Source organism: Protopterus annectens, chromosome 3.part1 (genome assembly GCF_019279795.1).
Source record: "Protopterus annectens isolate FY-2018-M chromosome 3.part1, PAN1.0, whole genome shotgun sequence".
NCBI lineage: Eukaryota > Metazoa > Chordata > Ceratodontiformes > Protopteridae > Protopterus > Protopterus annectens.
In genome coordinates this window covers 284,695,163-284,722,752 of record NC_056732.1, presented here as the reverse complement: position 1 = coordinate 284,722,752, position 27,590 = coordinate 284,695,163, and the positions used below count along the sequence as shown (strand labels likewise).

The window sequence follows — 27,590 nt, the reverse complement described above, 5'->3', positions numbered from 1 at the left end:
GAGAGTTTAGAGAGCCTTGCAGGAATTGTGCTAACAGGTGTAGTTGCATGGCTGAGGCTGTGTGCCAAAGGGTCATGGTGAGCCTGCATAGATGGTACAAGTGATTCCCTCTCTGCTTGTTGTTACACCACATCAAAGTGGTGTTGTCTGTTTTGATTAGTAAAGCCCCTGGGGAGAGGAGGGGTCTGAAAGTTGTCAGTGAGTGCTGGACAGCTAACATCTCTTTTTGGTTGATGTGCAGATGCATATGATTGTGGGTTCCATTGGCCCTGTATGCACCTGCCGTCCAGGTGTGCACCCCAGACATAGTCTGATGCGTCTGTGGTGAGGGTCTGGGCAGTGTGGGGTTGTGAGAAGGGTAGTCACTTGTTGTAGTAGCATTCTGTTGCCCACCAAAGAAAATCTTTCCTTAAACAAGGTATCATTGGTATAACAGTTTCCAGGTCTTGAGAGTGTTGACACCAAAGGCTTATTAGGTACCATTGTAGTTTCCTCATATGCATTCTGGCATATGGGATAAGTAGAATGCAAGAAGTCATGAATCCCAGAGCTTGCAGGATTTTCATTGTGGATAACTGGGGTCTGGTGGCTAGTTGAGAGAAATAGGCTGTCAGGTATGTTTGCTTTTCTGGTGTAAGGAATGCCACCTGGGATGCAGTGTCCAGACTTGCTCCCAGGAATATAATTTTTTGGGTGGGTACTAGTTTGGATTTCTTTTCATTGATAGTATACCCTAGGGAGGTCAGTAGGTCCTTTACAAAGGCCAGGTGCTTGAGCAGGTTTTCCTGACTGTCTGCCTGAATTAGGAAGTCTAAGTATGGGTAAATTTGAATATTTCTTTGCCTGCAAAAAGCAATTGCGGGAGCCAGACATTTTGTGAAAACTCTGGGAGCAGTGGATAAGCCAACGGGAAGCGCAGAGAAAGTACAGTTGTGTGCACTTACCATAAATGTAGATGTTCAAGTGTATTCACTGTTGCAGTCATCACATTTGGGTTATTTGCCTGCAGGTAGCCCTCAGCCGGCCTGAATACCAGAGTCTTCAGATTTCTACGTCGGATGCTGTCGCTTCTTCATTGATGTCAAGTCGTCAGGGGTATAAAACATGCAGCTGATGCCATTACATCAGTTTTTCTTGCCCCAGATGTCAGGTGCCTATACAAGAAAAAATAGATATACCAACCAGAAGGAGAGGTACAGCCAAGAGAAGTCAGGGGGCTGGAGGGAGGGTAACCAAGACTGCAACAGTGAAAACACTCGAACATCTACATTTATGGTAAGTGTACACAACTGTACTATGTTCTTCATGTTTCACTGTTGCAGTCATCACATTTGGGTTGATTCCCAAAGCTAAGGAAGGGAGGAGGAAGTTAAAGAGCATTAGGGCCAACTAGTAATCCCTGCAAGACTGCAGTGGCAAATCCAGCTCTGGATTTAGAAAAGATAGACAAGTGGTAATTGCTTGGTGAAGGTATGTACAGAGCTCCAGGTAGCAGCTTCTAGGATGTTCCTGGTAGGGACCTCTCTGAGAAATGCCGCAGAGGTAGATGCAGCCCTGGTGGAATGTGATCTTATCCCCTGTGGGGTAGGTTTTCCATGGTGCTCGTAGCAGAAATGAATGCAATGGGCTATCCATTTGGAAATGGTTTGCTTTGAAATGGCCTTCCCCACTGTCCCTGCAGCAAAGCTAACTAGCAGCTGCTCAGATTTACTGGTAGGATTAGTCCTGTCCAAATAGAATCTAAGTTGTCTGTGCACGTCCAGAGAGTGCAGTATTCGTTCCCCTTTGTTTTGTGGATTAGGGAAAAAAGTAGGCAAATGAATGGACTCATTTAGGGCCACAGAAGACACCACCTTGGGCATAAAGGAAGGATTAGTCCTGAGGGAAACCCTGCCCGCATGGAAGATAATGAAGGGTTCCCACTGCCATGAGGGCTTGTAATTCAGACACTCTTCTTACTGAAGTGATGGCTAGAAGGAAGGCTTTTTTCCAAGAAAGGAATTTCAACTCTGCTGTAGCAGCTGGTTCAAAGGGGGCAAGAGTGAGCTTTTCCAATACAAAGGTAAGGTCCCAGGCTGGAGTGGGAGCTCTCCTTGGGGGGGGGGGTCTTAAATGTTTGGCCCCTCTAAGGAATTGCTTTAGCAAGGGGTGAGAGAAGAGGGGTGGCTCAGTATTATAATGTGCTGAAATGGCAGAGGCATGAATTTTAATTGACGAGAAGGATATGTCCCTGTGGAGCATTTCTGTTAAGTACTATAGAATCCGAGGTAAGCTGGGCACCATTGTTCCCATTCCCTGAGCCAGGCTCCAGGAACAGTATCTTTTCCACTTTTCAGCATACGATTTTCTAGTTCTAGGCCTCCTTGCCTCCAGAATGACATCTAGTACCTGCTTACTGAGGGATGCTAAGGGAGAGCTTAAGGAATTAGCCAGGCTGCAAGGTTCAGGGTTTGAAGCTGATGGTGCAGAATCTGGCCCACCTGCTGGGACAGCAGGGAAGGGGTCTGAGGCAGGTGCCATGGTTGTAGCAGTGCTATACTGCACAAGAGGGGTACCAGTGCTGGCGTAGCCAGTCTGGTGCAATCAGTATTGTCCTTGGCTTGTCCTGTTTGAGCTTTAGTAGAACCTTCGAGAGGAGAGGCAGAGGGGGAAAGGCATAAACTGAGAGGCTTTCCCAGGTAAAGGAAAGGGCATCCACTTTCCAAGCTTGGCTGTGGGGAGTTCTTCTGCAGAATTTGTTCAACTGGTAGTTCTGACGGGAGGCAAACAGGTCTACCTCTGGAGTCCCCCATTTGTTCCTCAAGAGGTTGAATATTTTGGCTTTTAGTTTCCATTCGTGTGGGTCCATGAGATTTCTGCTTAAGTCATCTGCCAGTGAATTTAGTATGCCTGGCAGGAATTGAGCTTGCAGGTGTACTTGGCAGCTCCAGGCTGTATACCACAGAGCCATGGCTAGTCTGCAGAGAGGGTACGAGTGGGTTCCCCCTCTGCTTATGTACCACATAACTGTGGTTTTGTCTGTCTTTACAAATAGTTGTCCTGGAAGAATACGGTCTTTGAAGGCTGTCAGAGCATTCTGTACAGCTAACATTTCTTTTGGATTGATATGCAGGTGCATCTGTCTTGGGTTCTATTTGCTCTGAATGTACTGCCCTGCCATGTCAGCCCCCCCATGCATAGTCTGATGAGTCTGTTATTAGGGTTTGGGTAGCAGGGGGTACAGTGAAAGGGAGTCCCTTGTTGTGGTAACAGGCCTCTGCCCACCAAAGGAACTCTGTCTTGATACAAGGAATGATAGAAATCATTGTTTCCAGGTCCTGAGAATGTTGACACCATAGGCTTTGTAGATACCACTGGAGTTTCCTCGTATGCAGTCTTGCATATGGAATTAGTAAAATACAAGAGGCCATGAACTCCTGGGCTTGCAGTATTTTCCTTGCAGATAGCTGGGGTTTTGTGGCCAATAGTTTGAAGTAGGTTGTCAAGTAAACTTGTTTCTCTGGAGTGAGGAATGCCATCTGGGAAGTTGTGTTCAAGCTTGCTCCCAGGAATACAATCTGTTGACAGGGTACTAGGTGAGACTTCTTTTCATTGATGGTGTACCCCAGTGAGGTTAGAAGTTTCTTTACAAATGCCAGGTTTTGTAATAGCAAGTCCTGGCTTTCTGCCCGAATCAGACAATCATCCAAGTATGGGTAAATTTGAATATTTCTCTGCCTGCAAAATGCAATGGCTGGAGCTAGACACTTTGTAAGTACCCTGGGCAGCACATAAGCCAAAGAGAAGTGCAGAGAACTGACAGTGCATGGAGCCTGCCCTGAAGCGTAGGTATTTCCTGCAAGATTCCCTTATTGGGATGTGCAGGTAAGCTTCCTTTAAGTCTAGGGTTGCCAGCCAGGCATCCTTGGCTAGCAAGGGAAGAAGCTGTTACAGAGTTAGCATTTTGAGTTTTGGAACTACCATAAAGGTTTTGAGAATAGAGAGGTCCAGGATAGGATGCCAGAAGTTGTCTTTTCTGGGTACCAGAAAAAGTCTTGAATTAAAACTTTGTCCCCTTTGTTCTGCTGGGACAGGCTGAATAGCCCTAATATTGAGAAGAGAGAGAACCTGCTGTTGGGCCTCTGCCCACTGATTTGGGGGTAGGTCTGGCCAACCATTTGGTGTTGGTAGGGTGTAGAAGTGGAATCTGTATCCTTGGGAAACTATGTTCAAAACCCATTTGTCTTGGGTAATGAGTTCCCAGTTTTTTGCATGCAGGGCGAGTTTTCCTCCTAAGGGAGCAGGTAGTAGAGCAGGGCTTGGAAGGGTTAAGTCACTGTGCCATTTTTCCGTAGGGGGGTGGCTTACTTCTCCCTGCTTTGGAAGTGGGAGCCCCCCACTGCTTAGGTTTGTGCGAAACCTGAGATTGTAGCCTAGATGGTCTGCTGTTCCTGGGTTTGGACTGAAAAGGCCTACAGGGACTGGAAAGGACCAGTTCTTTGAAGGCCAATGCCTACTGAATCTGGGAGACTGTACTTGTAGGAAATCTTTAACAGTTTGCATAGATTTAGCTTTTTCCTCCATGCTTTGAAGGACTTCTGCTTTGTTGCCAAAAAGGTGGTCTTGGTTTAAGGGAGCATTCAGTAATTTAGCTTTTACACGATCTGGCAAGTTTTGTTCCTTAAGCCAAGCACGCCTTCTGAGTACAGACCCAGTGACAGCAGCCTTGCAAGATGCTTCTAAAGCGTCAAAACCACATTGCAAAGTATGTTTACCAACTTGCTCTGCAGAATGCATAAATCCTGTAATTCTTTGTGTTCAGTGCAGTCAGGAATCAACATCATTTTCTGTTTAAGTAGCCCTATAACATGCTGCTGATACTTTAACATATGAAATTGGCAATTTAAAGCCCTAATGGCCAAAGTAGCAGAAGTGTATACCTTCTTACCCCATCTGTCTAAGGCTCTAGAATCTCTATCAGAAGGGGTAGGATTTTTGGCAGCAGTAGACTTAATGCCTTTTGGTCCTTGGGAAATGGTCTCTAGATCCACATAAGGATTCCTGAAGAGGAACCTGAGAGAGTCAGGTACTCTGTAATACATGTCAGGTTTTCTGGGAGCTGGAGGTAAAGTGTCTGGGAAAAGGCTAGATTCCAATAAAGCATCATCTACAATGTCCAGAACAGGAGGGATAGCTAAAGGCCTGTGTTGAGGTAGGAGTAAGAATTCCCTAAGTCTCTTTTTGGAGTCAGAGTAATCCTGGCTTTCCCAGCAAAAATGCTCCCTAAGAGAGTGCAAGGTTTCACCGAAAGAAAAATCTTCTGGAAGGGAAACAGAAGGAATGGAATCCTCTGAATCAGAATCCTCATAAGTAGATAAGGGCAAATCCTGGTAATCAGAAGGTGCAGAAAGATCAGATTCCTGATCAGAAGAATCAGAAAGAAAATCAGTTCTAGGTCTCTTAGAGGGGGAAGGCTGGCTTCCTCTAATCAAGGTAATGAGGTCTTCAGCCATTCTAAGCATTTGTGTTTTTAGGCATATGGGCCTGAGCCTGCGGTTTGGTCATCGGTTTTCTAGGTGTGGTGCGAGTTTCAAATCCTGGATGAAAATGATGGCGTCGGTTTAATATGAATGTCTGTAGGCCTGAATACACCCTCAGAAGCCGGTGCCTGCAAAGCAGCTCCGGACCCATCCAAGGTGGAGACATCCGCAGGTTCCATAGTCAGAGAAGTGTCTCGCGGCATACCGGACTCCGAATGGGTCTCAGTAGAGGCCTGCAAATCAGAAGTAGCGGGTATCAGGGGCTGCAAAAGCACCTCACTGAGTACCGGCAGACTGGCGACTAGCTTAACTGAAGCGTCGTCTGCAGTTTTGGACCTATGCGGTCTGTCTCTGTCTTTATCCTTACATTTTTTCAGAAGATTGGTAGTCGGATGGCTTGATGAAGCCATTTTGGAATACACAGAACGAGTACGAAAGTAATTAGCTGCAAAAATAGCCCAGCGATAAATAGTTTGGGGTTGAATAAGGCACAATACCGACAACGAGGGACAACGTGGTCTGGGCCTAAGCAGGGGATGCAGTAAGAATGAAAAACTCTATGAGGTATTTGCTTTCCACAGGTAAGACAATTGTTAACTTTTACTGACATCGGTTAGAGCAAGAAAAAGGATCCCCAACAGGGTACTTAGCTTTTTTGAAGACTTCGGGTCTGAAACTTGAAAATGAAAATTTCAGGAGTCGGCCGACCAGCACTTGCAAACTGCTTCTGCTTCGGGCACCGCATGGCAAGAAAGACTGATGTAATGGCATTGGCTGCATGTTTTATACCCCTGATGACCTAACATCAAGGAAGAAGCGACATCATCCAACACGGAAATCTGAAGACTCTGGTATTCAGGCCGGCTGAGGGCTACCTGCAGGCAGATAACCCAAATGTGATGAATGCAACAGTGAAACATGAAGAACATCTGAAATTGCAGTGATCCTGCCCTGAAACGTAGATATTTCCTGGATGATTCCCTGATTGGGATGTGTAGGTAGGCCTCTTTTAGGTCTAAGGTGGCTAACCAAGCATCCTTGGAGAGCATAGGTAGTAGTTGTTGGAGGGTGAGCATTTGAATTTTGGTATCACCAGAAAGGTGCTTAGAATGGATAGATCAAGAATGGGGTGCTAGGTGCCCTCTTTTCTGGGTACCAGGAAGAGTCTGGAGTAGAAAACTTGGCCTATCAGTTCTGCAGGAACGTGCTCTATTGCCCTAATAGAGAGCAGGGAAAGGACTTGCTTTTTGGCCACCGCCCACTGGTTTGGGGGAAGATCTGGGAGCCCTTTTGGGGTTGATAGTGTGTGGAAATAAAATTTGTATCCCTGGAACATTATGTTCAGGACCCAGCTGTCACTGGTAATGGTGGCCCAGGTGCTTGCGTGGAAGGAGAGTGTTCCTCCCAAGGGCAAGTGAAGGTGGGCAGAGGGAGGGGGTGAAGTGGAGAGTCATTGTGAGTTCTTACCATGAGGGGGTGGCTTAGTACTCCCTGGTCAATGGCTTATATCTCTGCATTCCCTGGGCCTGCTGTCTGGGGGGCCTGCTTCCCTGGGGTCCGGCTGAGCTGACCTGGAGGGGGCAGGAAAGGACCAGTGCTTGGAGGGGCAATGCCTACTGAACCTGGGTGGCAGGACCTGCAGGAAGTCCTTAACTGTCTGCATAGATTTAGCTTTTTCTTCCATCTAAGACCTCCTCTGCCTTGGTGCCAAATAAGTTGACTTTGTGCAAGGGTACGTTCAATAATTTGGATTTGACATGGTCTGGCAAGGGCTGTTCCTTAAGCCAAGCATGCCTTCTAAGGACAGAACCAGTGACTGCTGCCCTGCAAGATGCTTCTAGGGTGTCAAAACCACACTGTAAGGTGTGCTTAGTTACTTGACTTGTGGAATGCATTAACTCATGTAACTCTATGTTCAGCACATCCAGGAAATGATGATATTTTTTGTTTGAGGAGTTCCATGGTTTGTTGCTGAAATATTAGTATATGGAACTGACAATTTAGTGCTCTAATAGCAGGAGTGGCAGAGGTGTATACTTTTTTACCCCATCTGTCTAATGCTCGGAAATCCCTATCTGAGGGGGTGGGATTCTTAGCAGAAGTTGCTTTAATTCCTTTAGGCCCTTGAGAAATAACCTCAGGGTCAGCAGTAGAATTTTTGAAAAGAAATTTGTCAAAGTCAGGGACTCTATAGTACCTGTCAGGTTTCCTAGTAGCAGGAGGGAGGGTGTCGGGAGTCAAACTAGATTCCATGAAAACATCATCCACAACATCCAGGACAGGAGGAATGGCCAGAGGTCTGTGCTGTGGAAGATCTAAGAATTCCCAGAGTCTCTTTTTAGACTGAGCGCAGTACTGACATTTCCACTGGAAATGCTCCTTTAAAGTATGTAGGGTTCCCAAAAGAAAAGTCCTCAGGTGGAGAGGCTGAAGGAATGGATTCCTCTGCATCAGAATCCTCATAAGCAGAGAGGGATTGCATGGCTTCATATTCAGATGCCTCAGAGTCATTGGACTCCTGTTCAGATAAAACTACTGGGGACAAATCTCTTTTTCTTTGGGAAGGGGTAGCTTGGCTTCCCCCAATCAGCATTATAAGGTCTTCTGCCATTTTAAGAATTTGAGACTGAGGCAAGGAAGCAGGTGCCTGAGATTGGGTTGTCAGTTTCTTGGGTGTGGTTTCTACCCTGGGCCTTAGAAACTCGGTAGTTTTCGAAAGAACAGTAGACGCAAAAGAAGTCGGTCTGTGTCGAGAATCGGTAGTGTGAAGTACTTCCTCGGAAGCCAGTGCCTGCTCAGCGGCTCCAGACTCATCCAAGGTAGAGACATCCGCAGGATCTTTAGTTGATGAAGAGTCTCATGGCATACCGGGGTCTTGGTAGCGGCCTGCAAATCCAGAGAAGCGGGCATCAGGGGCTGCAAAAGCGCCTCACTGAGGACCGGAGAACTGATGACTAGCTTAATGGAAGCGTCGTCAGCAGGTTTGGACCTGTGCAGTCTGTCTCTTGTCTTTATCCTTACGTTTTTTCGTAAGATCTGCTGTCAGATGGCTTACCGAAGCTATATCGGAATTCGAGGACTGAGAGCAAAAATATCTAGCTGCAATAGGGGCCTGACGACGTATAGTTCTGGCACTGAACAAAGCACAAAAGCGACAGCGGGGGACGTCGTGGTCTGGGCCTAAGCAAGTGACGCAGTAAGAATGAAAGTCTCGGTGTGGTATTTTCTTTCCACAGGTGAGACAATTAACTTTTTCTGACATCGGTTAGAGCAAGAAAAAAGAATCCCCCAATGGGGTATTTAGGTTTAGAAGACTTCAACTTTAATTCGGTAAACAAAAACTCAGGTAGCGTCCAACTGGCACTCGTGCGAACTGCTTCTGCTTCAGGCTCCTCGGCAAGAAAGACTGATGTAATTGATGTAATGGCGTTGGCTGCCTTAGTTTATACTACTGACGACCTGATGTCAGTCCTGAGCGACGGCAACCGACGCAGAAATACTAAGCCTCAGTTATTCGGGTCGACTGAGGGCTACCCTGGCAGGGATAACCCAAATGTGATGACTGAAACAGTGAAACATGAAGAACATCTTGAAGGCCAGCAGGCAGATTTTTTTGGAGGGATGTTGCACCCCTCTGCTCCTTCCTTAACTACACTAATTCTCTGCAAAAGGGACCTACTGACCTACTTCAATGAATTGCTCTACTTGATGAAACTACTCTCAGTAAAGTGGGCTGTTCTGCATATAATACAAAAATAAGTGTGTGTGTGTGTGTGTGTGTGTGTGTGTGTGTGTGTGTGTGTGTGCGTACGCATGCGCAATACATTGCACAAACACATATGAAAATCTAATCACAAAAATAAGCCCGGCACCAAAACGGCATTATAAATAATTTTAGTCTGCTCGTTTTGTTTACTGGTATGGTTTCTACTAACTATGGTTATTCATGGAATAAAAGTAATTAATTAAATTATCGGGAACAATTGTGGATTGTGAATCTGGTAGCTTTATATCCATCAGGTCTCAATTAAATTTTATGAATATGGTACTATTTACCTTTTGGTGTGCTAATCTATTTGGTCTGTAGAGGGAGCTCTACAACAATTTTCTCATTTGTTAAAGTATAACATTTTTAGTGTTGCACATATATTATTTTTTTGATCTTTGCAGTTAGATATTTATACTGATTATCAAAACATTTTGCAAAGAATGTGCTGCTTAAAAGGTAGCAGTCACACAATCACACTGCTTATCTTTAACACTGCCGTAAAAATAACTCCTTAGCTGTTTAGCTGAGACAATGGTCTGTTTTTTTTTTTTTTGGTGAACTATTAAAGGATCTTCATTTGCAACTCTATTTTGGTGCTGGACTTTTCTTTGTTGGATTATCTGTCATCATTCTGCGCACGTTTTTGTGGGTTTTGTGCAACATTTTCTGTTTTTACATACATTATTCTTCGTAAAATATAATGCTCCCTTTATACTAAACTCAAAATCTTCCTCCTTAACTGGATGTCTCAGCTGTCCTAGTGTTTGAAGACTCTTCCTTGTGATCATCACTAGAACCTAAATGCAGTTGTGCATTTTTCTTCATTTTTTTTTTGTAACTATTACATGATGCTTCCCATATTTCCTTTCATCTATGCATTATACCCAATTTTAGATTCTTCATATATTCTGAATTAAAAGAATTCTCATTTTAGCTCTTTTTTCCTCAGAAACATAATAAATATTGTATTTAATCCGCATCTCTAAAGATTTAAATGGCTTACATTTGCAGTTTAAATCCTTTACAACATTTACAAGCTTCAGCATCATGCAGTGAAATACATGAGGAGTACTCTTGAGAGTAGTTTGCATTCTAGAAGCACATACATATTAAAAGAATTTAGCAGGTACATCATGAGTAAGGATCACCACACATCTCACAAAAGGAAAAACAAAATATAAAAGATGTAAGAAGCATGGGAAACTCAGTAACAGTGTTGGTACAATGGCACAGTGATGGCTGTTGCTGCTACAGAGCACTTGCTTCTTTGGTTCGATGTTCTGCAGAGTAGCTCTATGTGCTCCACGCATCCACTTGGGCACATGGATTTTCACCAGTTGTTCCAGTTTCCTTCCATATCTGAAAGACACTCACCCAAACTGTCTGTGCACTGTGTGTGTGTGCGTGTGCGTGTGTGTGTGTGTGTGTGTGTGTGTGTGTGTGTGTGTGTGTGTGTGTGCGTGCATCCTGCAAGGGGGCTAGCACTCTGTCCACAACTGGCTTCTTTGTTTTGGTCTCAGTGAGGGCAAGGATGTGATCTAGCTTCCCCATGACCTTAAAATGATAAATTTAGTGAATACTGAAGGAATAAATGAACTCAGTAAAAATGCCTGCTGATCTGAGCAAGAAATGAAAAAGAAGAATAGCTAACAGATTCAAAGAGCTGAAGAAATGAAGGTGATTCAGGGGAATTTTGGTATTACATGACATACATCCAATCAAGTAAAAGCAAGAGGTGACATTTACCCAGTACTGAGCGGGTCTACATTAAATCATCAATTGCTTAGCTTGTCGAATGCTGAAACGTCGACAGCTAAGGGTCGAAAACTTAATTTCGAATGGCCAGGTAAGTGAATTCTTTCACTGGGAAAGAATTTGCTTGGCCATTATCGGGAATTTGCCCTTTCCCCAATGTAGAGTGATCTCAGTGTTGGTATATTTAGTTGGGGGGTGAATCCCCCCACTTTGTTACAGCTTGGAAGTTTATGTTAGTTTGGCGTGGTCAAGCAAATTCTTTCCCGATGAAAGAATTCACTTAACTGGCCGTTCGAGATTGTAAGTTTTCAACCTTTAGCTGTCGATGTTTCGGCATTCAACAAGCTAAGCGGTCGATGATATTATATAGACCCTAATGAGCAGAGGCTTTGACTGCTGTAAATAAAGAGGCAGAATGATGAATGGCACTGGTGAGATAAAGCTAACTTGACATTATGCTGCAAGAGCCTTCCCAGAATAATACCAAATGGCAAAGGCAGATGGAATATATGGCAATAACAATAACAGGTAGGAACATGCTGTAAAAAAAAAAAAAAGAAAAAAAACTTACAAGGTTAAGGGGCAGACTGGTAAGAAGAAAGACCATTTATCCTACTGCAGTGTGTCCATGGAGTATGCAATGAACTCTATCTAGCCTGACATGCAGCAGTGGATCTTTACTCGAAAAATTGCTCTAATCACTATAGACAGCATTATCAGAAAAAGAGTACTAATACGTCTCTTCACCACCAAGCAGAGATGCTGACAGGAGAAAATGTATGCCAAACAAATGTCAGTCTCATAATAATAAGAAAACAGTGGACTTGTTCTTTCCATTAATGTATAAGGGGAAAAAAAAAAACAAAGAAAGGCTGCAAGCTAATAATACATATAACTGGAGAAAATGTATTCCACACAAATGTGGCAGTCTCATAATAATAATATGAAAACAGTGGGCATCTTCTTTCAGTTAATGCATATGAAAAAAAAAAAAAAAACAAAAACAAAAAAAGCTGCATGTTGATACTTACTACATATAACTGGTGTCATCTGCCAGCACTGTAGGTACCATGTAGTCAATCTGTTGGAAAAGAAAATGTTAACGGATTTAGAAACCACATCTTAATAAAGCTGTTAGATGAAAACGTTTAAAGGGATGAAATGTTAAATAAGTCACAGTTTCCTCTATCAAATAAGTTGAAAATATTACAGTGCAAAGCAGGAAAAAAAATAATTGGCCTTAAAAAAGCAATTATTAACTGTAGTATTTTACTTTCCAATTCAACTTTGCTTCTTCGGCTGACACACAGCTGTTAAGCACATCAAAAATTTAGAGCTCCCATGTTGAAATAGAATTTTCAAAATGGACAGCAAGATGGCTCAGTGGTAAAGATCTCTGCCTCAAATTGCCAGCATCTGGGGTTGAATCACAACCAATGGTCACTGAGTATGGATTTTCTCTGTGTACTCCTGTTTGGCCCAACTCCCAGAAACATACCAGTTTAGATTGGTTAGTTTAAACTACTTATTATCCTTGACTTTGTGTGACACAATGAGTGGCTGAAAAGGGACACACACAAAATCTTGTATGCTTATGAGAAAACCAGTGGCCGCATTAACTAAAACACCCAGAAAAATAATGGCTACTGGTGCTGAGGTACTAGTAAGAAAATGCAGCCAGAACAAAGTCCATTCCCCTTTCTTCATATTCTCTGCACTTCTGCAGTTATGAAGGAGCTGTTATTTCTTAAAAGCCACAATTTCAGAAAAACATGATGCATGCAAAATGGCACATGTACATGAGGAAGAGAAGCAAATCAGAAAAATAATTACAGTGCTAAGCAAGTTTCTTTTCCAACAGCATTTCTTTACTCCACTTCATAACACGTGAATGCTGCCCGCAATACACCAGCTGGAGGGTGAAGGTGTTCATCTCAGAAACAAATTCTATAAAATGTCTTTGCCAAACATAACATCACACTTTGCCTGCATCAAACACCAGTGTTTGATGAAGGTTTAACCAGTTAAAATTTCTTCCAAGAAACAAACCTTACTAATGGGGTGATCACAAGTACAAACTGTCTTGCGTCACTATGGCTGCATGAGCATATGCATCACAAGATAAGTCCCTTGTGGTATGTGTAATAACAACAAAAGCACTGTTCTGGCAAGAGAAGAATTAAAATTAATAACCATACCAGTTCTCTTCATTCTCCAAATAGCAGCCAGGTAGTTTTGATAATGTCCATTTTTTAGGATTAGAGCACTTAAAAGAATTAAATACTTGTGTAATTTTCAATACATTTTTGTCCCTGGCTGTTACTTGCAGAATGAAGAGAATTTGTGTGGCCATATGTAATAATGAGACAAACATGGACTGCATACAGTCTCCTTGAAAACACGTACTATTGACTGTTCAACAAGTACAATTGTGTAAAATCTTACCACAACCACAGAAGGCCTTCTCTTCACTGTTGCAGTATTCACAACCCATGGGATCTCCTGCCAAGGGCCATCCCACATCTGGCAAGTATACAGAAGCCTTTAACTCTTACCAGCATTGTACATCAGACTTTTGCACTCTACGTCAGCATAGGGCATAAAGGTGACATACAAATGTTCTAAACTTGGAAATGAAAGGCCCCAGGAGAAATAAAGCCACCCCAGGAAAAAGGAGAACATGTGCATCCAGAGAAAAATAAGATACCTAAGGAGAAGGGCAAAGACCCCTTTGTCCAGGCAAATGTACTCAACAGGAAAAAGGAAGAAAAGGGGGCAGAAGAGAGAGTCCAAATACTGTAACAATGAAAAGGACATCTTGTGTAAGATTTTACACAACTCTTCTATGTCTTTCTATTTCACTGCTACAGTATTCATAACCAAAGGGAGAGTAAAAAAGCTACTGTAAGGAATGGGAGGAGGAAGGCAAGGAGGGACCCTCCACAAACCCATGAAGGATAACCTTAGAAAACTCGCCCTGGTTTTGGAAATGGCATCCGACTTGCAATGCTTAGTGAAGGTGTGCAAAGAAGGCCAAGTAGCAGCTTCAAGGATGGAACTGATGTCTAAACCTTTGAAGAAAGCCCCACAGGAGACCACTGCCCTGGTAGAATGGGACTGAACAGAGGAAGAAAGCTGTATGCCATGAAAGGAGTAACAAAAAATAAATGGCTTTTTAAATAAGAAGGAGATGGGTTGCTTAGAAACTGGGTCAACGTCTTAAGAACAAATTTAAGGTTCCAAAAAGGAGTGAATAGGCTTTACTGGTGGCTTGATGTGGAGGATGCCTGTCAGTAATTGTTTAACCTCAAAATGAAAGGCCAATGTAGGACTCAAGGGCAGACAAGTGCCAGTTTCTGACAAATGAGCACTGCAGAAGAATATGCTAAGCCAGCATGGAGAGTTCACACAAATCAGGCAGAACCAAAGGGCCTCCACAAAAGAGGGATCCTGGTGAAGCTCAAGATACCAAACAGAATTTCTTCTATTTGAACATATAAGAATTTGTAGTATTGGGTTTCCTGGCTTCCTGCAAAACCTTAAGCACATCCTCAGAGAAATGGTGTTATAAGGGGATTCAGACCTTGTCACCCAAAGTGTTAATTGAATAATGGACAGATGAGGGTGAAGGAGAAACCAATCATCTTGTGTGAGAAGATCCATACAGAGAGGTAACGTGAGGATTGCCCCTGGTCAGATGGAAAAAAAAGGGGAAAACTGTGTGGTCTGGGCAAAAAGAAAGTCACCAACAAGATATTCAGAGAGTCCTGTTTGATCTTGTCCAGGGACCCGGGAAGAAGAAAAAGCATAAAGGAACATCCTCTTCCATGAAAAGTACATGGCATCCACACGCTAAGTCAGAGGACTTAGGGTTCTGGAAGAGTAGCAACAAAGCTGTCTGTTCAGAAGGGAGGCAAGGAGATCCACTTGAAGGATACCTCACTGATGAATTATGTCCAGAAACACCTCTCTGTAAGCATCCATTTGTGAGGGTGTATCCTGCATCAGATCAGAGAATCCACCACCACGGTTTGTTCTGAAGGGAAGTAAACTGCCACCAGTGAAACCTGCATTTGGATAGCTAGATTCCAGGCCTGAAGGGCTAAGTCTGGAAAGATAAGATCTTGTGCCCCCCTGCTTGCTGATGTACCACAACTGTGATTTTGTCTGTAGAGATATACTTAAAGGGCCTGAGGACCAAAGGGAGTGGAAAGCCTGGACAGCAAAGATAAGGGTTTGCATCTTTTTGAGGCTGATGTGATCTAGCCATTGAGGATGGGACCAGAGACTCAAAACCCTCATACTGCCAAAAGCAACCCCCATTCCCACCCCTGGTTTCAGGTGTCTGTAAAGAGCTAATGAGATGGAGCAGGAAGACTGAAAAGGATGTCTGGATTGACAGAGATGTGTTGAGTCCATCACTGAAGCTTGAATTTTAGACAAGGAAGTAAAGGAACTAGAAACCCAGCAGGTGGCACTGCTGAAGCCACAGCAACCTCAGGTACCACTAAAACTTCCACATGTGCAAAAGGGAGCACTTGGATGGTTGAGGCGATGAACCAAAAATAGTCAGAAATTCCCTGGCAAGAATAAGAAACAGAGGAAGCAAGGACTGGAAGTAGGTGGTTAGACAGAGTACCTTACCAGCAGGCAGAGATGCCAGCATTGGAAAGTTTGAATCCTGCATCCAGGCAGATGTGATCCTGAGTAGGGGGGCAAGACAGCTTTCTGGGGATTGATGGTAAACCTCAGGCTGTACAACAGAAGCCTGGTGAATTTCAGGTCCTGTAGGAACCTGGAAGGAGGAGGAAACTGGAGGAGCAGATCATCCAGATCAGGGAAGACATGTACTTCTTGAAGCCTGCAGAAAGCTATGACTGGAGCCAGACACTGTGATACCCTCGGGGCTGTGAAAAGACCAATGGGCAAAGCAGAGAACTGGAAATTATTGGAAGAAACAGAGAAATGTAAATACTTCCTGAATAGGAGTGTGAATGGGAATATGAAGTTAAGTGTCCTTCAGATCCAGGAAACTATGAAGGCTTGAAGAACCAAGAGGTGAAACAGAGTCTGTAGGGAAAGCATCTTGAAGGTGGGTACCTTGAGGAAGGTATTCAAAAAGGAAAGGTCTAGAACAGGTCTCCAGGCCCCTTCCTTTCTGGAGACCAGAAACATCCTGGAATAAAACCCTGTACTCCAAAGGGTCTCTGGGATGAGTTGAATAGTGCCTTGATCCAGTAAACCCTGCAACATCCCTAAAAAATGGGGTATCTGATCGGAAGGGAGTCGAGGAATGCCTGAAAAATGGGTGAAGAGACCTCCAGATCAAGAAGATGCCTTTATGGATGATTGAAAGAACCTGAAAGTCTGAGGTAATCTGTTGTGAAACATGGAGCGACAGAAAAATTATGAGAGACAGGGAACCTGGCCGAGGGGAAAGGAAGCGAGAATGCCAGATGGAGACAGATTTGTCCTGAAAGGAATGCTTTTGAAGTCGAGGCGTCTGAGTTGGCTTGTCAGAAAAAAAAACATGCTTAGGGACTTTCTTACCCTTAGAAAACTGAAGAGGCTGTCTATGAAAAAAGGATAATTCCTTTGAAACTTAGGAATGGGAGAGAGAGAGATCTGTTCACGTTCCTTCATGACCTTACCCTGGACCTGCAAGGATGAGCCAACAGTTTTCTGGGAGGACTGTTATGCAGCACCCCTTTCAAAAACATTTTCACATAAGGTGCACAGAGGAGGATCCATGGGCAGACATGCTGAAATGGCGGACACATGAATCTAAGTAAAGGAGCAAGGCAGGTCAGAGGATAGTAATACTCTGAGAAGTACAGAACAACCAGAGAAGCAATAGCCCTGAAAAGGTGCTAGTTCCTTTCTTGGCACCAGTTAGAAAATCTTTTCCATTTTATAATACATGATTTTCTAGTAGCAGGTTTTACTGCCTCCATCAACACCTGCTGCACATCCGCAGAAAACAAGTGCCCAATAGGTACTCATATTCTATCACCCAGACAGTAAGTTGGAGTCAGTTGTGGTTGGGATGTATCAAACACCCCTTTGTCCTGTGTGAGGAGGTCCACTCTATGAGGAAACTTCTTTTGGAAATGGTCAAGGGCATTTACCATAAGTGAGAACAGTTGCTGCCTTGGCCAAAAGGGAGTCACCACAATTATCTTTTGTGTGTCCTTCTGAATCTTCAGAATGACCATGAATATTAGTGGAAAGGTTGAAAAAGCATACAGGCACATTCCTGTCCAATGAAAAGAAAAAGCATGTCCATGCTTTCTTGCATGGAGTCCTGGAGCCGAATATTGCCTAATGACTGCTGTGAGTGGAGGAGAAAAGATCTAGTTGAAGTGTTCAACAGGATCAATTCCTGGAAGACCTCCTGAAACAATTTCCATTTGTGATGGTCTGTACTGGTCCTGCTCAACTTCTCTGTCACACAATTTTACTCTGACACCAAATGTGATGCCTGCACAGTGAGACTGTACTGAAAAACTACATCCTAGGATACCATGGCTAGTGTACACAGAGGGTAAGATCTGGTCTCCCCTATTTGATTATGTGCCACATTATTGTTGTGTTCTCTGTAAACACTTGTAATGGTCCTGGGGACCACCGATGACTGATGGAGATGAGAGTATTTATGAGTGCAAACATCCATTTTCTTATGTGGTTTGGTCTGTTTTTTTTTTCTGTTACAAAGACCATGCACTTTTATCTCCATAGACCCTGCTTCAAAAGCAAAGTCAGAGGTATGTGTCATTACAAACCATGCTAGAGCTAGAATGGAAAATGGGAGACCTAGACTGTGAACAAAACAAACAAAAAAAAAAAAACAGCTGCTGCATAAATTTTCCTGGATTATCTTACTTATGTATATGTTATGCGTCTCACTGGTATCTATGTGTTACAAACGCATGTGGAATGAGGTTAATAGTTAAAATTGTGCCTGCAGAGCTTTATCTAATGCAGAACTAGTAATATTATTTGGACCACACATTCCCTAGTGTTTGTTTCACTGCTTATGCCAGGTACACCCTATTTATAAATGGTTACTACTACTTCCCAGTATCAACGAATTACAGCTACTGTAGTTTAATTATTATACAATCATAGTTCATGTTAAAAATAGTGTATGTTGCACAGAATATTGCCTGTTGAGTATTTATGCTTGTCGCAGCTACATTTAAAGCCCTTACATTCTGTAGTTTTCAATTATTATTCATAGTACATGTTAAAAGTAGTGAGCTTGTCGCAGCTACATCTGAAGCCCTTACATACCACTGCGACATGGTACAAATGTTTTGTTGAATTTGCTTATCACAGACTGGTTGTGTACCGCTTACCTGCAACTAAATGCCTAATCCCTAAGACTACATTTCCATATTGTTTCAGTGTTTTTCAGCCCATATACTTGAATTAGCAGCCCATATACTTGTATCAGCAAGCACATCGTGCACTTGTTCTATATCTGTATGCATCTACAGTGTGTGCTGCTTATATCTTTTACTCTTGCAGTATGCAAGTAGTCATTACTGACTTACTATTATTGCCATTTACCACAAATGTGTCTGACCTTGACTTTTGACTGTTAAATTATCATGGTTGCCTAGGGTAGTGTTATCTGTGATAGCTATCTGCTACATAATATGTAACAAGTTATTTGCTTTTGACTCTGTATTAATTTTATTAAGCCAGATAATCTCTATGTAGTACAAGAGTTTTTGTGTGAGGACTGTATAGTGATGTCTGAGTAATCTGTTGTTTGCACTGCTACCATATTTTCCTGATACTTTCACTTCTCCTCTGTTATTTCTTAACACATCCCCTACTTTTCCATCTACCCTACTCTCACATCAGTACTCCCTGTTCTAGTACTTTCTACTCCTCTGCATCTCCCTGCTGTTAACATCTTCTTTCTGCTACTCCCTTCTTCATAGGCCAAGGACTGTATAATCAGCTATTGATACCACCTGCTTCAAATACCCAGCCTGCAGTATAAGTTGCTAAACAAACAGAAGACCTCGGCAAACATCTACAGCTCATTATCTACTTAAATCTATTTTCCCTGCACTAAAATCTGAAACTTTATTCCACCTCATAGCTGCATCACACATCACTGCCCCCCACACACAAACTACTCCCTGGTAGCACACTCCCTTTTTAGGATAAGCTAGCAGTACATTATCAGTGGCCTAACCTCACAACCCCTAGTGTATTGCTCACACTTTTCCCTCCTTTACTAGCCGTTTATTGAAGTTAACAGTAGTTGTATCAAAAGACCCCCCCCCATTACTCTCCCATTTCTGACCCCTTTCCTACCCCTGCTCCTCTCTCACCATTACGATCTGATATACTACTGTTAATTAACATACTTTACAACTGGAGCATCTTACCGCCATGACCCCTTTCTGGCAATTTCAAGCCTTCAAACCTCCCCAGCAGCAAGCAGTCCCTACAATCACAACTAAACGGCTCCCTGCTAGGACACTTCTAACCTAGGTCGCACTACTCCACACACAGAAGGTGTAACATAAGTCACAGAAATCCACTGACCTACCTGCTGATTGTTTTTGTGCCTTTTCCTGATATTTGAGGGCTTGGACTATCCCGCTCCATTCGCCCTTGCTACAGTCGAGCTCACTCCGCTACCCTGCCCTATACCCCCATTCCCACCCAACCCTACTATTCTTAGATTTATATTAACCCTAATTCCTTCCCCAATATTGCATTATCCAACACCCACTCCCGCTCTAACATTAACCAACCTGCCCTATCATTCCCATCCCCTTTACTTCACCTTTTAATCTTCTCCCTTTATCATCCTCCTCCCCCTCCCCACTCTCTCTAGAACTCAAATTACAAGATGTCACTAGCTCTATACACCCTTCTCTACTCAATGCTTCTAACAATATTCATCAGCTTACTGTTCTATTCCACTTCCCTCAAATATGCACTACATTCAACAGCAGCTAAATCTTCAACCCTACACCTAAACAATGAGAAATACACAGACAACTTTAGTAAAATATCAGCCAGCCTAACAGAATGTCACTTTATACATTCTTCAAATCTCAGGATCCTTCCCTATAGTACTACCAATACATCTTCCAACTACTTATTCATAACAAATGCAAAGACAAACATTTATCTCAAGTTCTTCCTCTCCATCCAACACATACTGTCCCTGTGTGGGGACATCCACCCCAATCCAAGGCCTTCACCTATACCATCACTGCAATCAAGCCCTCCCCTCCAAAAAAAAACCTTCTCTTGGCTATATTAAACACATGTAGTATCTGAAACAAAATTACACAATTTCAAGCTTGGCTAACACAATACACAGCTGACATTCTATTAATCACCAAAACTTGGCTAAAACCACATATCTAAGACACCAAAATAATACCCCCAGGCTATAACATTGCTATAACATACTAAGAAATAACAGAATAAATAAAAAAGGTGGCGGGGTAGCCTTAATCTATGCTAACACCCTCACAATTCTATATTTCCGCAAAACAATTCCATCCTTTAATAATACAGAAATCGTGACTGCAACCCTACAAATTAATAGTGCAAAACAGTTACGCATAGCAAGACTGTATATCCCCCCAGACCAAAACATCCAAACTCTTAAGGACGTCTTATCCTGGATATCAGAAATATCAGAAAGGAGACCATAATCATGGGGGTGTCAATATCAACTGGCAAGACCTGATATAAGACTCCACAACAAATAGTATAAACCTCTATGGCTACATCCGACTCGTCACCAATGCTACCAGGATGCATAACAGCAATATTCTAGTAGCCACCTTTGTCTGATCCACACAAATACTCAAATCCTGATACCCTACCCAATACACTTAGTGACCACTTTCCTATATTCAAATCTAGATCTTCCCCACAAATATCCAGAACCCATATCTACAAAGCTACCAAAAATCTAAAAAAACTCTGCCCAACAAAAGTTTAACAACATTCTAAAACACACCAACTGGCATCCACTTAAAATGCTCCCACTAGAAAATGCAATACACCACTTCAACAAAGTATTTCTAGTCACTCTCAATAGCCTAGACCCTCTTTGCACCAAAATAATAAAGACTAGCCATATCCCCTGGCTTACAAAGACCACCAAACAACTTTTACAAACCAGAGTCAAATCCTGGAAAGAATGTCATAACAACAAAAACTAAGTGAACTTAATCAAACACAAACAGCTATGAAACAAGGCAAAAAAGCTAGTGAATTCAGACAAAAAAACTACTTCTCCAACCAATCGGCTAAGCATAAAAACAACCCAAAACAATTCTGGGAAAACATCACTAACCTCCTTACCCCAGGCTCTAAACAATATCGTTCACCATGCGCAGATAAAACACCTGCAGAAATAACCAACATGTTCAATACTTACTTTATTGACAGCATAAGCAAATTAATAACAGACCCAACTTCCACTACAATCACTAGTTCCAACTTAAACCCATCTCCACCCTTGCCCCAACAACCTTGTTCTCACATAAATACTTCTCCACCTCAACAAATTGCATCTGCTTCACCTATCCCTTTCTCACTCCAACCTACTCCAATCTCGTTAATCCAGAAACTCCTTCAGAAGTTAAAACCATGCTCCCTTCTCCTAAGACAACCTCCCACCACAATACTTATAACTCACTGCAGACAGCATTGCATATCCTGTCAGTATTCTTATAAACTGTTCTGTCACACAGTCCCAGGTCCCCACCCTCTGGAAAAAATCCATCATTACCACTCTACACAAATGAGATTACTCTAATGAACCATCTAATTATCAACCAATCTCCATCCTTTCCCTACTGTCCAAACTCCTAAAAAAATGTATACATAAACAATTACTTCAGCATCTTACACAACATCCTACTCAACCCCTCCCAACATGGACTCCGCCCATCACACAGTACCACTATTGCACTAATCTCCTTCATAGATACTGTGAACAAATCCACTGACTCTGGTAACATTATCCCAGTACTGCTATTAGATCTGTCAAAGGCTTTTGACACGGTATCTCACAATAAACTTCTTCAGCAACTTTTAATTATTGGCTGCTCCCCTCCCTCCCTTCAATGGTTCATCAGTTACCTATCCAAGCATCAACAGTGTGTAAAATGGCATAATAGTATATCCGACTACCAAATCAATAAATCTGGTGTACCACAAGGGTCCATCCTTGGACCCCTACTCTTCAATATTTTTACCAACAACCTACATACCACTTCCCCTCTCAGCTTCATTACCCAATAAACTGATGATACTACCATAATCTCATCCTCAAACAGCATACAACAACTCCATCAAATCACACAGGATACTTTCACTTCAACCGAAACCTGGCTTAGGGAATTCCAATTACTCCTAAATCCCCAAAAGACAAAACTTCTGCTGTTCTCAGCAAACCCCCTCTCATCTGACTTTAAAATATACTCTCTAAATAACACACAAATTGAAACAGTTCCTATGGCCAAGCTGCTAGGCGTTACCACAAGCAATAATCCAACATATGAACATTACATTTGTAGTACCATAAAGAAAACACACTATAAGTTAGGAACTCTTTACAGACATAAACATTTCTTGGATAGCACCAGCAAAAAAGTCCTTGCAAATACATATCTGCTCCCCTCTCTCCTATATGGTGCCCTCATATTTACCAACTTGCACTCTTTAAAAAAGCTACAATCCTACCATAAAAACACCAAATTTGACACAGTTAATCCCTATTGCTCTCATCACTGCCAAGCCCTAAAAGAACTTAACTGGCTTGAATTCCCCCCATCATCTAGACCTTTGTCAGCTGTCTATAGCTCAAAAAATTATATATAATCCCTACAACTGCCCTGCCCTTAAAAATACCCCACCCAACCCCTCCACTCTGAAAATAAACAACTCCTAAACATCCGCATACCAAACAAAAGAACTGGACAGTGTCTACACTCACATGCCATCGCAAAGTTTTGGAAATGCCTTTCAACAAACAAATACCATAGGCTGCTTCAATAATTTCAAACACACCCTTAAACACTTTCTACTTAACAATCATATATGCCCCTGCTCCCAACCATATAGGTAAATTCCAAACATTCTCCTTGAACTATCTTTCCACCCATTCTAGGAACATAACACTTCCAGAAAACATTACGATACTTAACTCCTTATGCTGATTATCTTAACTTCCTTTCGCTATTATTGTCTTCTCACTTTCATGTTCTGACTTTAAATCTTCACTTCTATTATTTCCTGTAATAATAATCACTTTGCTGCATTTGTCCTAACCTCCAATTTTTAACTTTCACTCTAATCTTAAAAAAAAAAAAAAAAAAAAAATATATATATATATATATATGTAATATGTCTTGGTGGGCTGTGTAAAATGTAAACTCTTATCTAAGATATTTGATATATATCTTGTATCTACAACGTATATGTTATCCCTACTAATACAATCAAACTGGGTTGGGAGGGTGGCCTAATGGTTAAGGTGTTTGCCTTACAAACACAATGTGCAGGGTTTGAATCTCACAAGGGATAATTGGCTAGGCTTAAAATGGCTCGCAAGAGCAGTTAGCCTAGTACTAACCTATGAACCTATAAATAGTTGTCAGACATTAGTTCTTGTACTGAATATTTGTGTTATTGGAGCTTTTCTCCCCAGGCCTCCAATGAAAATGGGTTCTTGACCCAGTCGGACTTTCCCAGTCAACAAATGTCAATAAATAAATAAATAAAATGTCTCGTCACAAAACCTCTCCCATGTCACAAAGCCCAAAACTGGAATCCAGAATGTCAGGGGATTTTGATGATGAGACCATACTGACGTTAGGTACCACTGAATTTTTTTTCATGTGGTGGCTTGACAGTAATCATGAGAATCAAAGATGCCATGAGACCCAGAATTCTATGAAATCCCCATTCAGATAGTAGTCTGAGTGGAAAAACTCAAGAAGAGATCTAGCTACAGATCTATTTTCCTGTGAAAGAAAAACTCTTAGCTGGAGTCAAACAAGACTTTTGTATGTTCTCCTGGAACGCCAGTCTGTGATGGAGATCCCTCATCCAACTAAGAGATTCCCGATACTTTGAAAAATGCTGTGAAGAGACAAGCAAGTTGTCCAAATAAGGGAAAAATGTGAGTACTTTGCAGTCTGCAGTAGGCTATCACAGGAACTAGACACTTTATATACTTGAAGCAGTGGATAGACCAAAGGATAATGCAGAGAGCTGTAATCTGGATACAGAAAACCTTGAGAAAAACCTTAAATATGAGACACTTCCAAGATGGTTGTACACTGATCAACAGCACAGCTTTAACTCTCCCAGTGTGAAAACAGAAATTGAGAAAAAGGAGTGCCATTGAAATGTCATTCTTTTTTTGGCAAAATTCAGTTTCTGGCTATTAAACATACTGTCTGGATGCAGGCAAAGAAGAAATTTGGAATACACGAAAGAAAATTAACGAGAAGGTGAAGAGAAAACACTGTTTGGGTAGGATTCTGGCAACTGTTCTGCAAAATGCAGTCCAAGCATTAGCTTTGATTCAAGAGATGACTTCCAGTAATTTAGAAGAAAAAATAAATAACATGTATTAAGAGGTGACTAAAATAAATGAACCACTGAAAGAATATATCAACTCAAACAACAAAAGTCTGGAAAAAATAGAACAAGCTTTAAGTAGACATTCAGATAAACTGATAAAACTGCAAAAATCAGAGGCTGGCATGAAGAAAAAGCTGGATAAATATGAGATTTCTCAAGAACTATTTAAAAATAAAGTTAGAAGACAAAACCTGCACAGAAAACTTGAGATTTTCTGCTGTACCAGAAAAACTGGAAGGAACAGAATGCATTCATTTTATAAAAGCACAAATAAGCAACTGGACTGGTGTTCCAGAATTTGTTAATTGAAAGGGCATGTTGAGTGTATGCTCCAAACCTAGCCACGAGAAAGCAAGACCTACATTTGTAAAGATGCAATCATACCAGCAGAAAGAGTTGTTCTTGACAAAACTGTGGCAGAAGGGCAAAGTATTAAAAACTGAAGACAGCAGAGTGCTTGTAGTAAATGGTTATTCACTTTACACCAGGCAGAAGAGAAGTAAATTTATACCAGCAGTCAGGGAATGTAGAGAGGAAGGTGTGAGATTCAAGCTGCTGTATCCAAAGTGTTTTTTTTTTCCCCTGGAGCATCAAAGTCATTTTTTGACGCAGAACAGGTGAAGGTGGAAATCAAAGTTTATCCAACAAAAAGTGAGCTAGCAAGCAGAAGGGGACTGCTTCTCATTCTTTTGACGGTATGACTCACATTCAGACTTTGCCAGTGAAACCTTTTCCAATTTTCCAAAGGAAAATGCTTCAGAGAGAGAGAACAACCCAGGAGATGACTTGAAGAATCAGCAGTACTTTGGACTTGAACCAGAATCTGGTTTGGGAGATGGAGATGAACAGGAAGACCACCAGCAACTCTGAAATTAGTGAATAAATGCAAGACTATAAAGCATTTTATCACATTTGTGAAAAATGGTTTTGCCAGTAAAAGTGGCTAAAAAAACAATGGACTTTTGTTGACTTTGTTAAACCCATGGGCGGACTGTAAAGCATATACCCCCCTTTTAAATCACTAATATTTAGAATGACACTAAAAACTGAAAACTAACCAAGTAAAACAATTTTGTTCTTATTGGTATTTGTATAAAACATTTCATGATATAACTGCATATTATATACAATAAAACAGCTATTTCAACTCATTCACTCCAATGGATATCAGGAAGTTTGCACTGTAATTTCCAATTGGGGGGAGCCTAAGTCTTTTGACAGAATCAAATTATGTCCCAGCATTTCAAACAATGTTCATTTCTCTGAAACCATAGGGATTATGAAAGCAGTATCAATGGCAAACTTTTCAGCGCAAACTATTTTTATATTGGTAGTTTTCTTTAGGTTCTAGGTCTTAAACCAAATTTTATAAGTCACACTAAACACAGTAACTATTACATTTGTAATATTTTGTAAACAACTTACAATATCTCAGCAACCACTCAAGTTACACACATACTGTCACAGCAGCATTTTATTCATCTAACCAAGAGCTGTCATGTGAGGTTAAGGAGTTCTGTCTGTGATTCTTGGCAGCTGAGATATTTAGAAAAATGTGAAAATTATATCTATATAAATTAATATCATAAAACAACAGTTAATATCTATTTACCTGCACTCGACAGAGGTCAAATATTAATGTTTGGTTTTATTATTAAAGTTTGGTATTATGTAAGCTTTAAGATGAAATCTTTTAAAACCTTGTACACAGCATGGTTTTGAAATTATTGCTGCAAATATGAACAAGCAATAACTGATGCCTAGAGGGGTCAGTAGGAGTTAACTGCAGATGCACCTGGAGGAGTCACTCAGATGTAATGAGTTAAATGTGGATGGAGTCTTTTTGATGACTGTTGTATGTGTTACAGATATTAAACAATGATAAATAATAACAGATTTTACAGTACAGCAAGAGACGAATGCAAGTTTAATGTTCATAAGCTGTGATCTTGGGCTGCTGGGTTGGGGTGGGATGTAAACATGCTCTAATTACATTATATGTAGAAATAAGATATTTTCTGTTTTTGTTTGACAAGGGTGAATGGTCTAGATTACCAACTTTGGCGTAAGCTGTACAAATGTTTTGTAGGTATGCAGGCTTTAAAAATAATACAAAATGATGAAAGCCATGAAAATGCTAAGCTTCTTACAACTGCAAAGTTACTAGTTTGTTTTCCACTGGCAAATGTTCAGTGGAGTCGGGACTACTATTTGCAGCTGAGGGTAGCTGTTCATTCCTTTCTGATTTAAATTTACGACGACTCACTGGTGAATACATTTCCATGGAGACAAACTGTCTACAGGTGCAAGCAGTTAATCTTAAGCATTCTGAGTGTTTTTTGGTGAAGGAAATGCAAAATGTATAAGGTAAAATGGTAAACAGTTCAGTGAAAACATAAGTCTGAAATTAAGGGAAGTGAATAAGAGGTAACAACTTCCCTAGCAGCCTTAATACTTTAATGCAATTAATAGAACAGTGTACAATTTAGTTTTATTTAAAGACAGCAAATGTATTTTTTCTTTCTAAAAAAAGCATACAAGCTGTTTTTCATATCTGAGAAGGGAAGAAAGATAAGAAAAGAACAGACAGCAAATCAGTATAACTGGGCTCACAGGCTGTAGTATGTGCGTTGGCTAGTCTTAATTTTAGGTTGGATAATGCCTGCCAGTGTAACTATCAGTTTGAAGCAATTTTTCTCTTCTGGGGGGATTAAACTTCATGATTTGAAGATGTACATAGTTTTGTGTGCTTGTTCCAAGTTAACAGGGAAAAGAGGATTTTGGTATTTAGCTTTTTTGTTTCTTTGTTTGATGGTTTTCATTACAACAGAAAGTCCTGAAAATGTGACAAAGGTTCAAATGGAGATGACAAGACAAATGTACAAAAGATAAGCCTG

The 27,590-nt window shown here is 41.5% G+C and overlaps 1 protein-coding gene across 1 annotated transcript in view; it reads right to left on the bottom strand.

Annotated features, from left to right (window-relative positions):
- The window catches only part of TMEM106B (transmembrane protein 106B), a 913,836-nt gene that overhangs the window by 258,387 nt on the left and 627,859 nt on the right, over window positions 1–27,590 (bottom strand). The window contains exon 6 of the mRNA XM_044066752.1: window positions 12,075–12,124. Within this exon, the coding sequence (XP_043922687.1) occupies window positions 12,075–12,124 (50 nt within the window). The remainder of the gene's footprint in view (window positions 1–12,074; window positions 12,125–27,590) is intronic.